This window comes from Lepidochelys kempii, chromosome 3 (assembly GCF_965140265.1).
Source record: "Lepidochelys kempii isolate rLepKem1 chromosome 3, rLepKem1.hap2, whole genome shotgun sequence".
NCBI lineage: Eukaryota > Metazoa > Chordata > Testudines > Cheloniidae > Lepidochelys > Lepidochelys kempii.
Window position 1 is genome coordinate 118,841,163 of NC_133258.1, and position 13,822 is coordinate 118,854,984.

Sequence of the window (13,822 nt, forward strand, 5' to 3'; positions counted from 1 at the left end):
CTGGAATGATGCAAGTCATATGAATAATCAGGGGAGCTGGGTTGCAAAGTCTCTGCTTTGTCCTCTGCTTTGGGTCATTAGAGTCTGAATGACCTTTCGCCTGTTGCATAGCAAATGTTGAAGGGAGACTGTTGCTTTATTTGTTTTACAGTATTTAAAGTGATGCATGATGCCAAACCAAGTTAATTCTTAAAGAATCCAAATGCCAGTTTCAGCAATTGAGGGATATGGGCTTCAGATCGGATTTGGGTATCAGACATATTCCCTTCACCAGCCAGCTTCAGCTTCGGAGTGAACTGATCAGTTGTGGCATGATGCTAAATATACAACAGTATTGCCTTTTTTCAAGAAGAATTGAAAGGGCCTGGGGTGTGTTTTAGGAGAGATAATAGGCCACTTTCATAAACTGCCCAACCACAGAAGTGGGGTTCAGAGTAAATAATGAGACCGGTACAATCAAGACCTGGAACCAAATCTCCAGATAAATTTTGTACACTACCAGCTGGTCATTGCTCTTTTCTTGCAGATGTTAAATATAGTTATACTTGAGAATGAATCTTTATTATATCTTTTAAATTAAATTGGGAATTCTTTTTTTGAGGTTAGGGGAGGGGAATTGAATTAGTCTAAGAGAGTTTATACAGTTGCTAACACTGAGGCTTCTCTACAGAAAAGTTTCCACTGACTTCATTAGACAGCCTCTGAATTCTGTGCCTCTGGGGTCTGGGAGTGAAATAAGCCACAACCAGTCAGTGATAAAGAACTTGACAAAGTGACAGTCGTTGTTCCTGTCACCAGGCTTACTGTAAAGTTACTGAATCTGATCGCTATCCTTGGGACAGCTTCCGATCATGGCTTTTAACATCTGAGTTGCCTCTGGTCTGCCTATTGAGCAGCATTATAATTTCAGAGAGATTTGGTATTTACATTACCTTAATTAACCTTTATATGAGGCCTCCCTAAAAATATTGAATGGCTAATCTGAACTTCCTTATTTCTTTTTAAGTCCGTACATAAAATATCTAAGATCTAAATAATATATTTAACAATAGCTTATATTTATTTAGGTCTTTTCCTTCTAAAGGATCCCAAATGGCTTTGCAAACTACAATATATACATTTATCACTGAGGAGCTGCTGCCAGAAATGGGGAAGGCAAAAATCAACAGACCACAGCATGTGGTAAAACAGTGTGAGGACAGGGACATTTTGGGGCCAAAGACAATAGGCTAATTTTTCATTTATGAAAAATGTCACATAACATTTTATGTCCATGTAAGACAGACAGGACACACTATATATATTTATGGTCTTGTGCTCAAAACCTTGCATACTTCATGGAATTCAGTATATTTACCTCATAAGAAGGAAGCGCTGAGCAATCCAGTGGAGATTTGAACCTGAGTCTCCAGGACACTAAATTTTTCAGACCTGAAGTTCTGACCATAAAGCCTGCAGATGCTACAGATTAACACACTGAAAAATGCCCTTCCTTCCACTCTTTCATCTTTTATTTTCATAAGTATGCATGTTATGGGGGAAACAGACAAATGTCATTTGTATAAAGCAGACAGACTCCTTGGAGTTTTCACACTGATGCTCAGATTCATTTTTTGCAAACCATGCTAACAAGTGAAATTATTGTGGATCTGTTTTTTCTAACTGCAGTTTACTGTTGTCCCAGTTTCCATGGCAAAAGGCATCATGTACCATGTGTGCTGCAATAATACATTGTTTGCATGTGAGATAGTGTATTAAGGGCCACATGAACAGCAGTCTTTGCCTCTGTCAGTGTGTTGAGGACTCCACAATCTACCCACAGTGCTGCACTTAAACTTTACACCAGAGAGCATTAGGCAAGAGTTGTATAAGGAATAGTTGGATTTTTCTTCCCAAGCTACCATCTGGGTAATCTGTCTGATCCTTCCCCTGATTCCAGTTTATCAGTGATAGAGTATATGAATTTCAAGGCTAGGCAGTAGCTGAGCAGGGCTGGGGGTGTGAAGAAATTTAAATATTATTGCATGCCATACCTAGACAGGGTTTTGTAATATCAGAGAAAGAACTGGGAGAGAGTCAGCCAGTTAACCTAATAGCACAGCTGGTAGAATGCTAGGGGGTCTGGGTTAAAGCCTTAGCTAGGTCATTAGTTTCCATCTTCCCCAAAGCTACTGGCATTGTCAAGAGAAACTGGCTGAAAAATAAACAATTAAGATATTGTAAGATATTAAAGAATAATAGGAATTTTAAAAAAATAAATAAATGCAACAGATCCAATATCCTCACCTCCCCCCAAATAGAAACTTGGCCTCTTTGTGAAGAGGAGCAATCACTCTCGCTGTCTCTGCAGTTGGAGATGATTTTGCTAAGGTGGTGCGTTGTGTGACTATTATTTCACACATGCAAAGAAACATCTTTTGTTGAACTGGTGCAAAGAAACAAGGCAATCAGTCTGCAAATAATAGCAGATGTCAAGATGAAAATAAATTGTCAAGGTGCCAAAGAGAACACATGTTGTGTGTTAATTGTGGCCCAAAGAACCTTGAATGTTTTTAGTAGCATCCTGATGCACTTGTAGAAGAAGTTGAGGTTCATGCTAGCTAATGAAACAGCTGAATGTAGAAATTTGATTTCTGCATAGCTGGTATGGCAGAAATAAAATATTTTTTTCCCAAAAAGCTTTAGAATTTATTGTAGAATGAATGATGAGTCAGAGCTTACATCAACCCTGAGTATTTTTTCCCCCATAGAATTTTGAGATCCTTCAGCATTTTTTAGAATCCAGGAATTGATAGTTCATGAAGTGGAAAAAGACGTTTTTTTAGGGGCCATTAACTGAGTACCCAGGCTTCACCATTGTTCTTTTGATTCTGTTGCTAATTGATTTTATAATGTTGCTACCCTTCAGTTGAAAGGAGGGTACCACTTCTCAAATGTTTGTATTTAGTGTTCTATTAATCGTTTATTCAATCAAATACAAAAACGGATTTTGTGCCTCCTCTCTCCCTTAAGAAAGCAGCTCCTTTGAACCGCATTCAACATACACCCTGCCCCCTACTTTTAACTTTGAATAAAAACCTCTGCTCCTGGGCAAGTAAGAAAAATAAACAAAGTCGTGTGCAAAATGTGATTCTAACTATGGTCTTTTACGTGGCTTGGGCTGTCACTCTGGGGCAGGAAGGGAGGTCCAGCTCCAGCCCAGCTGCCTCCCAGCTGCCCTTTCTGAGCGGGTCTTCCGCCCAGGCTCCCAGCTCCCTGCTCAGAGCCAGACAGCTGCCCAGGCTCCACACACAGAGCTCTCCAATGGGCAGCTGCCGTGCTCCTGGTGGGGACCAGGGAGCCAAGAGCCCAGGAGAGGGGGCAGGGGCTGTAAGTTGACTTATGTTTGCAGTGTAGACATGCCCTGAGTGTCATGTCCTGGAAGGAAGCTCTCCAGAGTCCAAACCAGAAATATGAAACATTGAAAGAATCCCTCTCAGATTTTAAAGTAGAGCCCACTACGTACTAGGACTGCAGTTCAGAAATTGATTAGTGCTTGATAGATAGCCCTGGAATATAACCATATTCAGTAAATATATAGTGATGGTGGGCATTGTACAAATATGAATTAGGCTTGGTCTACATTTAAAAGTTAGGTCAGCATAGCTATATCTTTCAGAGAAAGTGAAAAATTCACACCCCTGAGCACCATAGATATTCCAGCGTAACCCCCAGTGCAGGCATGGCTATGTCAATGGAAAAAAATGTCATCGACCTAGCTACCACCGTTCAGAGAGATGGATTACAACAAAGGAAAAAACCCTTCTCTCACTGTAGGAAGCATCTACACTACGGCACTACAGTACCATAACTGTGCTGCTGTAATGCCTGTAGCCTAGACATGGCCTAAGTGAGTCTGAGTGCATTAGTTCATGAAGCATCTAGTAGCATGTTATACATATATATGTACATACATATGAAGAGAAAAAATAAAATTTTAAATCTCTGGTAAACGTCTGATAAACGTTTCAGACACAAATAAGTATCAGTGATGTGTAGGATACTGTAAAAATGCCATTTACTTTTTCTGGCCCTTTCTGAAGGAAAAGACAATTTTTCATTGTCAATAACAAAGACCGTGTGTTTTATTTTTCATTTTACTAAAAAGAGATCAATTTGTACCTAGCCATTTAAAACTTTACATGTATGTTTTATTTGAATGTAGAAATGTGTATTATCTTAAGTTAATTATATAGCTATTAATAGGTAGTCTGCTACAATTTCACTTGTTTCCTGCAAAACGCAAAGGCAACTTTAACGCCTTTATGAATTGTGTACTTAATAAAAAGTTTATTTTTTAAAAAGAAATATGTAAATAAAAACATTCTATACATCTTAAAAATACAACAGCATACACTTTATTCAGCTACTCTTTAAATAGCTCACCCTTACCAAATCTCATTTGCATATTTTCCTGTGGCAAATAATTTCTTATTTTGATGGCTAGTAAAATATAGTTTGTTCCTCCATTACCATAAATAGATTTTGTTTGTTGATGAGTGCATTTCCATGATGATTTTTTAAGGCTAAGCATACTGCTGTTTTACAGCAGTTTCCTAAAAGAAGCAAACTTGTCACACAGACTGACACATCTGATGCAATCTAGTTATTTGACCACCCCATTCCCACTCAAATGTAACCCTAACGTAATCCTACTTCTCTTCTTTTAAAAAAAATCAAAAAAACTTTATCTTAAATCTAATTGTTAGAAAGAAAATGTATTTCTTTTTTGTTCTGATTATAAAATGAACACTTGTGGGAAAATGTGCAAGCAAGGAAAAATGAATGAATGCCAGCTGTTCCCTGCCCTCTTGATAAGATTCCTAAAATTGATGCAGTTTTCTCTTTTTGGTGTGAGAACTTTAATTTTTTGATCATGAACCAGTTTCCTTTCTAAGATATTTGGGCTTCCTGCAGATATTTGGAAACAAGCTTGGACTTCTCCATGGACCCATGGGAGAATGGCCTGTCTCAGGGAAATCCAGATCAGGACCCAATCCAATCCCTCCTTTCAGTTCACATCAACAGTGGTACTGAAACACAACCTATTTCTCTCCAGAAATAGGCCTTAGGGGGCAGGATATCCCATTTCTAAGGACATGATTTTAACTGGTCTCAGACAGTTGGGAACAAAAGATAATGTAGCACAGATGTTCTCTCTGCATCTCCAGGTTCCATCACATCGTACCTTCCTCCCCTCTCCAATCTCAAAAGATAACAAGAAACACCAAACCATCCTGAGAGAAATCTCACATCTTCTGAAAGCCGGGGCAGTAGAACCAGTCCCTCAGTTCAAAAGCTGATGAGGATTCACTCCCTTTGCTTTGTGGTCAGACAAAGATGCAGGAGCTGTCCAGTTCAACCAAAAGCTCTAGAAGCTGAACAAGAGGTCATTTGGGATGGAGACTCTTCCTTCCATTGTTGCTGCAGTCTCTTCAGGAGACCTTCCAATGTCAGTGGAGGTGGAAGAAATGTATCTGCACATACCCATCAGGCCCTGTCCACCTGTGCAAATCATCACTACCAATACAAATCATTGCCTTTTAGTTTGTCCACTATAGCCAGGATGGTCAAGAAGGTATTAGGAGTGATAATAGGCTGGCTGAGGAATCTTTTTAGCCAGTGCAACATTTGGAAAGTTAACCATGTCATATAGATTAAAAGGTCCATTGTGAATAGGAAGGCTGTGTACTTTATGTGCTTACTGGATATAGAAGTGGGTTTACTATCTTTATAATAAAAGACTTATAGTGCAGCTAGTACAGAATGTTTCATTGAAATGGATCCCAGGAGTGTGATACAGGTGGTGTCTGTTGGAAATATTAACATTTATTTCATGCCAACTATTATGTTAGGATTTAAATTAGTTACAGTGATGTCCTCTGGCCGCAGATTTTTTGTAATAAGTTTTGTCTGCGTAGTAAAGTAAACTATTTTACAGTGTAGGAGTCTGTCTCAAAACAGAGCTGAATACAAAACCCACATAAATTCTCCCAGTCTGGAAGTACGGAAGTTCCCAATTGGTATTACCCTGTCTTCAAGGCATCTCTTTTGACCTTGACTACCATGATTTGTCTTGCCACGCAACAGTGCATACTGTTTGCTTCCTCTAGACTCTGGGCTCACAAACTATTTAAAGGTATACTACCCAATTCCTCACACTACAATAATAATTTATTAAATGTTCAATACTTTGTCACACTCAGTATCACTGAGTGGGGAAAATATGCCTACAGTTAGGGCCACTGCCCCTTTTTTTGCCACTTCTTTTCACCAAACTCCTTTCTCTTTTTCTCTCCCACTTCCTTATCTTTGTATCTCTCCTTCTTTCTTCCTTCTGAATTTCCTTCCCTGCAGCAACTTCCAGTTTCCCAATACTCATCTATGGGCTTCATTTTTACCCTCCTCCATTCCACAACTAATACAAGCAATGGCATAATATTCTTATCTCTTTAAATCTGACGTTTAAGGTGTCAGTAGGCTTTAGCGTTAACCCTCTTCCCCCAATTAGATTAATGGAGAGAAGGAGAAACAGACACCTTTCAGAGCTTTTGTGTCTGATCTCTCCAGTCCCAGAAGACAACACTACATGAGTTTGTACTCTGCATTTTGGAAGGTTTTGTTTGCAATCATGAAGGACAGAAACTTACTCTTTTTTTTTTTTTCATGAACACTTACATTCTGCAGAATCTGAATATGGCAGCATCAACACATCCAGCAAGCCAGATCCAGCATTTTATACTGTGCTGTAGAATCTGAAAATGCTATCTCTCCACTGTAGTAAAATTGCCATTTTAGACTGTCTAATCCCACTGAATATTGAGTCAAAAGTGTCTGCAGTACTTGAGAAAAAATAACAAAAGATCTTTCATTTTTTATTTGAATATCTTCATATTCTTGCTGCCTAACATTTTGTATTTGAACAGTAACCTTTATTCAAATACAACTTCAAGGCTTAACATGCTTTTGCCTCACTATATGTAATTCTATTTGTGCTTGAAGAGTAGTGAAAAAACTCTGTTACTCAAAACTTTCTCTATAATGTTGAGTTGAGGGGGCTTTTTTCAGGCAAATGTAAAGACAGATCTTAACAAGCAAACAGGACAGGTAAGAAATTACCTTTCCTCAAGAAAACAGAGAATGACTTGCTGTCTCCTCAGCAAATCATCATCAGAGTTAAAAGCAGAACTGAAGACTCTCAGAGAAAAAAACCCGCAAAACTAGTAATTGTGTACAGACATTTGGTGGGCTGCATTTTGTAAGATTTTTCTTTTCTTTTCTTTTCTTTTTTCTTTTCTTTTCTTTTTTATTATTGGAAAAATAAAAGTTTCATAGAATCCCCTCTCTTCCCTCCCATTTTGTGGGGTTACTACTATGACTTTATAGGGCTGTTGATTTTTAATTAATTTTATTAGACCGCTGATTGTAAATTGAACTATATATCAAAAATGTGATTCATTAATACTTTTCATTTATGGAGGGAAAATAAAAAAGTATGGAGTTCAGATGTGTTGATGACAATATAGATGCCTCTAAATTGGTGGAATAAGGATCTGGAAAATGGATGGGGACCTTTAGGTATACTTTATTTATGACTGCTACATCCTGCTCCTCTTTTCAGTGATGTTTGGAGCTCTTATAAGTGGCACAGGTAATAGAAGTATTGATGGAAATGCCACATTACTGGACAAAAAAGCACTGTGTTCTGGTAGCAAACAGTCAGATGCTAAAGCTCCTACACAATGATCCTCCCACCTCCCCTCCCCTGGTGAATTTAGCTATTTTTATTACAGTGAACAGAATTGCTGTTAATTCTGTTTCTGGAGACTTTCCGTTTTTTAAATTGTCTTTCAATTTAATTAAAATAAAATAAGTAGGACTCCACTGCCCTTCTTTGGAAAATAAAAATTTGTGAGCCCCATCTCTTGACCTTGGATTTTGAGTCAACTTCTTTGCGGACTGCAGTGGAGTTATGCCAGCAGAGATTTTGACTTATTGTCTCTGGTTCTGTTTGTTTTCTGATGTGAGGAATTACAGCTTTCTGTTGTCTGGGAATCTTTACTTTGAAAATTATTTTAAAAGTTTCTTCATAAGGAAGGGGATCCCTTAAAGAGAAAATATAAATGTCTTCAGAAGTATTAAAGTGAAAGTTCTGTATTTACATTTTTGTTTTTCTATTTATCTCTCTTTAGGTTTTATGGCAGGCATACAAAGGAACCCACAAATATCCCAATATGGACCTCAACAAACAGGGCCTTCCATGTCACCACATCCTTCACCTGGAGGCCAAATGCATCCTGGGATTGGTAGTTTCCAGCAGAGTAATTCAAGTGGTACTTATGGGCCTCAGATGAGCCAGTATGGACCACAAGGTAATACAACAAACAAACCATGATACATGCTGTTATTCTGTAAGGTAAAAAACTGATAATTTTGTGGAAAACTGTTATTCAAAGAATGCCTTTTTTTAAAAGGACTCAATGGTGCACCTTTTGTTTTAAAATAATTGCAAAAACAACTTTAGCTAACATCATATTCAAAATGTTATTAGCAGTCTTTGTATTCTCTAATTTCTCCGTAAAATTCACTAGCTTGTGGCACTTGAGTTAAAACTTTTTGTTTTGTGTTATTATACTGAGGCCAAGGACGAGGAAAGAGATTATTTGACATTAAAAAATAATTTGGGGACATACATGGAGTTGTTTTCCAGTGTTGCCACATCTGACTTGGTGACTGAAGATAAAACTGGACATATATATAAAAATAAAATAATCCAAGACAGGCCAAGACACAATGTTAGATGCTTTGTAAATTTTAAAGTAGGGTTAAGTCTGCTTGAGTTGAAACTTTACCAGTTATTTCCTAGAAAGGTAGAAGCACTAATAGCCATGTATTTTTATTTTCCATTTAGACTAATAATTGACACTATTGCTAATTAAATCTATGCAAAACCTAGGGTTTCACTTCACTTTGGCTTGAGCAAACATTTTAATGGGTTAAATCTGTGTGGTTTACACCCTTCCAACTCTGTTTAGAGTTTCAGGTTTGAATTAACACACAATTTCCAACAAAATTTATCTGCAACTGTCATGGCTGCTCCATGATTTTTCAAAAATGGTTATTAGTGGTTTAGTAAATTAGTTAGCTGGTTCACTTACCACTCTAGGATACAAATCACTGAGACCTGCTGATCTGTGTACGTTCACATTTTCCCAGTATTTCCTTAATTGCTTTTTGTCATCAGCTACAGTATTGATAATGGTCTTAATTACTTCCTAATTGTCCATATCTCTTCCTGTTTTTGATTTGTTACTTTCCTGTCTCCTTTGAATGGAAATTTAAGATTTCATATTATGTTTGTAAGAGCAAGAGTTTGTCCTGGGTCAGAACAAAAGCTGGCCAAATGTTTGTCCTCATCCAAAATTTGCCTACTCACCAGTGTTGGGTATCTCATTGTACACCACTTAGCTAGCCCCCATTAGCCAAGAGATGACAGCATTTCAGCAATGTATGTGTATGTAGATGAAGCTGTTATTAATTATTCTTTATCATTTTATTAATTTACTCTGTCTAAGTAGATTGTTGTCTTCACCGGTTTGGTTTTCTGGCCAAGGGAGTAGCTTCTTCTAGATTAACACCACTATCTGCCTGTAAATGTGTCCCCATAAAATACGCATGGAATATTGGATCTGTAATGCTGCCTGGCCCATTCTTCTGGAGGCCAGGCTTGTCATCCCTAGGATGTGCTTGAGTTCTACCAACTCAGTGAACAAGCATCACAAAACTGGTCCCAAAACAGGACTTCCCTTGATATATGGAGCCCCGAGGCCAGTTTGAAATTTTGTAGTAACTGTGAGGGTATCATTCATGAGTATCATAATACAGTAGTTACTGTGGGAATGTAATATTGAGCTCTAATGTATACGGTTTGTGAATTTTAACTAACCCTTCAAAGAGAGAGAGAGAGAGAGAGAGAGAGGTCCTTTTATTTTGCTTGTTTGATAGAACTGTTGAGGGATTTAAAAAAAAAAAGAAGAAACAAATTCTACCCCTGAACATTTAATGCACACAACCTTGAACTAGTCTGTTGCTTCGTCTTTAATGGATAACCTTTAAAGTATGCATCTGTTTAGAGATTTAATGAATTTCCAGCAAAACCACTGAATATACAGGGACAGTATTTCCTTTCAAATTGGATCAAAAAGCTTGTCTGTTTCAGCAAGTTCTTCCCATTGCTTGTTTACTGAAAACAGCTATTTTATTGAAAAAGGTCTGTATCTTGATCCAGGAAATTCTGTAGAGGGCTCATCAGAATGCTGTTGGAAGTGAGTTCTAACAAGGAGGATGAGTTTAGTATTCTGAGTTCTATCAGAATTAATCCCTCTCCTTGTTTTGTTTTGTTGGCTCTTCTCACTCCACAGAAAATCCCCTTCTCATTAATCCCTATGATACATTTGTTCTAGTGGTCTGAACAAAAGACTAGGAGCAAGAACTGCTGAATTCTAATTCTGACTCTGCTGCTGATTCCCTCTTTCAACTTGGGCAAGTCAATTAATTTCTCTGCTTCAGTTTCCTTAACTGTAAAATGGGGATAATAATACTTCATAGGGATGTGTGAAGATTAATTAGTTAAGTCCAATTTACTGGTGCCTTCCTTTTGTTTGTAAAGCATTTTGTAGTTGTAAAATGTTGTAGGAGTGCTTCTATTATCTGAACAGCGAGCAGTTAGCTTAAGTGGTAAAAATCCAGTGGATTTATTATGTACCGTCATTACTTCCAGCCACACTGGTACTGTTGAGATTCCAGATCATGGAAATAGCTGGTGTCAGTGCAGTAAAACATTAGCTGAATGAATCCACGCTGATTGAATGGAAAGGTTTTTATACTAAATCAATGCATTTAAGTAACATGCCAGAGATTACTTTATTTTTCTCTTGAGTTCAGCAGTTTTTTCGCCTCTCTTTGTAGATGAAAGTGCCTATGTAATGATTTTATGGATCATGGTCAGAAGAAATGGCTATTAAAATGTGAACTTGAGGGCAGTAGGAAAATGAGCATTAACAAGTAGTTTCAAAAGGGCTTCGTGAATAGTGTGATGGATGTAAAGGGTGTTTCTCTGTCAGAGCCTAGAGGGGACTGGTGATCCTTTTCCTCCGGCAATTGTAAAATTAGTACACTGCAGACTCTGTGTTGTCTGGGTGACAAAGGGAGAAGAGAACTTGAAATTTGTCACCATGTTGTTTGACGACTTATGAAACATTGGCATGAATGTTATAATTATATTAAATATTCACAATCACTAATCATAATGTGTCTTGGGCCTTATCCAATATATTTTTAGTTTGAATGCTTAAGTTTTATCTTTTAATAGACACCTCTTCATTTTTTAATAAGCATAACTTGTACTTTCCTCTCTTAACACTTACTTGCTAACCTTTGATACATTATGAATATTGGGAAAGAGATCTGTATAAAAGCTCATTCTGGCTCAGAAAGTCAAAAAATCACTTTTTTTTAAATTATAGCTTTGTTAAATATTTCTTTCAGTCACCAAAAGTACATATACAAAGATCAAACAAACAATAAATTAACATTGAAAGGGTGCACTTTACAGCATTATAACACTTTGGAAATAAGAACCTCAAAAGTTACAGTCAAAACCTTTTACATTGCACACAAATATACTTAAAAATTAAGAATATACGACAGTGTTGCTCCACTTGTCTTTCAACTGTCAAAATATAAATAATATTTTATAAAATTATTAAAACTAAAAGAATTCACTAGAATCATATTCACTTTCCACTGTTTTGTTCATTTTAGCCTTTGTCCAGCAAAGCACTTAAGCCCGTGCTTAATTTTAATCACACTAGTAGTCCCATTTAATTCAATCAGACGTCTTGTGTACTTGATAAGCATATGCTAAAGCGCTTTGCTAGATCGGGTGCCTTAATTTACGTTTTCTTTGTCAGTCACGGACCTGTCCTGCAAACCCTTTCTCAAGGGAGTAGTCCTTACTCTGCAATAGAATAAAAATTACTCCTGTGAGTTAGGGTTTGCAGAAGTTAGCCTCCAACTATAGAGTAGAAATTATCTGAGTTGTTTATGGTCAGTTTCGCTTGGTTGTCATGCACTTTCACAGCAATAGTGAAGCTCATTTGTATAGGACACAGCTCTCTCGGGCCGGTCCAAGTCTGAGGGACAAATTCCCACAGAAATAAAACCATCACAAACCTCACCACTTTCTGCTCCAAATTCAAGGCGCACTTCTTCAACCTTGCTTTTGCTAATATACAGGCATAGCAAAGGGTACATATATTACATTTTTGAAAAATATGAAAAAAATCCTCAACACCATTTTTCTTGCCCACCCCAAAGAAATAAATACACTTAAACTATATGGAAGCTATCTTTTTGTTCTGTGTTGTAAAATGGCTCATACAGTGGGATCCAAGTCAATCACTAGCTCTCCTATGTGCTATTGAATACAAATAAAAAATAATGGTTATCGTAATGGATGTTAGTCACTTCCCTTAATTTCTTCTGGAAGGTTCTTAGATACTTAGCTATTAGGGCCATAGAAGAATCATCATAGAATAGAGCCCATCAGGGCCTATTAAGGATGGGATTTTTCTGAAGTGTACAGTGTTTACCTAACTCTGCTCACATTTAAGTCAGTAGTAAAACTCTCATTGACTTTAGTGCAGTGGTGGGCAACCTGCAGCCCTTCAGGGTAATCTGCTGGCCAGCCACGAGACAGTTTGTTTACATTGACTGTCCGCAGGCATGGCAGCCCACAGCTCCCAGTGGCCGCGGTTTGCTGTTCCCAGCCAATGGAAGCTGCAGGAAGTGGCAGCCAGAACGTCCCTGTGACCCATGTTGCTTCCCGCTGGTCCCATTGGCTGGAAATGGTGAACCGCAGCCACTGGGAGCTGCGGGGGGCTGTGCCTGCGGACGGTCAACATCAGTGAAGTGTCTCGCAGCCCACCAGTGGATTACTCTGGTGGGCTGCAGGTTGCCCACCACCGCTTTAGTGTATTAGGCCAATACTGAATGCTATTGAAATCCCACCCAAAATCTTAAAATACAAAGAGACAAACAAAAAACACTCTTCATTTAATTTTAAAAATATAACATTAGTACCTATTAATCTTATGTTTTAAAATTTCTTTTTAAAGTAAAAACTAAAGCTCCAGTTCTACAAACAAGTGTTTGCAGGGTTGGCTCCTAAACATGAGGCCTCCGCCACTTGATAGCGTCCCCTAATCAGAAATGCTTGTAATGGGATTTAACATCATAGCCTTGTTAATAACTCATTCATTTAAATATGGGCCTTTCCTTAAAATTCCTGAAATCTATTTTTATCCAATGAAAAAAGGCACCACTGCAGTTTGATGGTTAAATGGAAGTGTAGACAATTTTAAAAACATTTGTAGGGATATTATTTTTAATACTGTGAATCTGACCTATACCCATAAAGCAAGGAAACTTACAGTCAGTTCTGAAACTTCCCTCCTCTGTAATTGCCTAGAAATTGCAAGGTATGAGACCCCTAAGTGCAGTTACATACTGTAGTTCATGCACAGCAATGCCTGAGCAGAGTGGTGAGAATGGGACAGAAGTTTCAGCCTTTGGCAGGTTGTCAGTGTCTTCAGTGTTTTTATTGTCTGTCTTCCCTTTTTTTAACTCCAATTATCATTTTACAAGTAACTTTGATTGCTTCCTCCTCCATTTGAGACTCCAAACTTCTGGATTCCATTCTAATTAGCTTGGGTGAGCTGGA

At 37.8% G+C, this 13,822-nt stretch overlaps 1 protein-coding gene across 13 annotated transcripts in view; it reads left to right on the forward strand.

Annotated features, from left to right (window-relative positions):
- ARID1B (AT-rich interaction domain 1B) overlaps positions 1-13,822 on the forward strand; it is a 404,857-nt gene that overhangs the window by 306,720 nt on the left and 84,315 nt on the right. For all 13 annotated transcript variants that reach the window (XM_073337737.1, XM_073337740.1, XM_073337738.1 and 10 more), the window contains one exon: positions 8,232-8,411. In XM_073337737.1, coding sequence (XP_073193838.1) covers positions 8,232-8,411 — 180 coding nt within the window. The remainder of the gene's footprint in view (positions 1-8,231; positions 8,412-13,822) is intronic.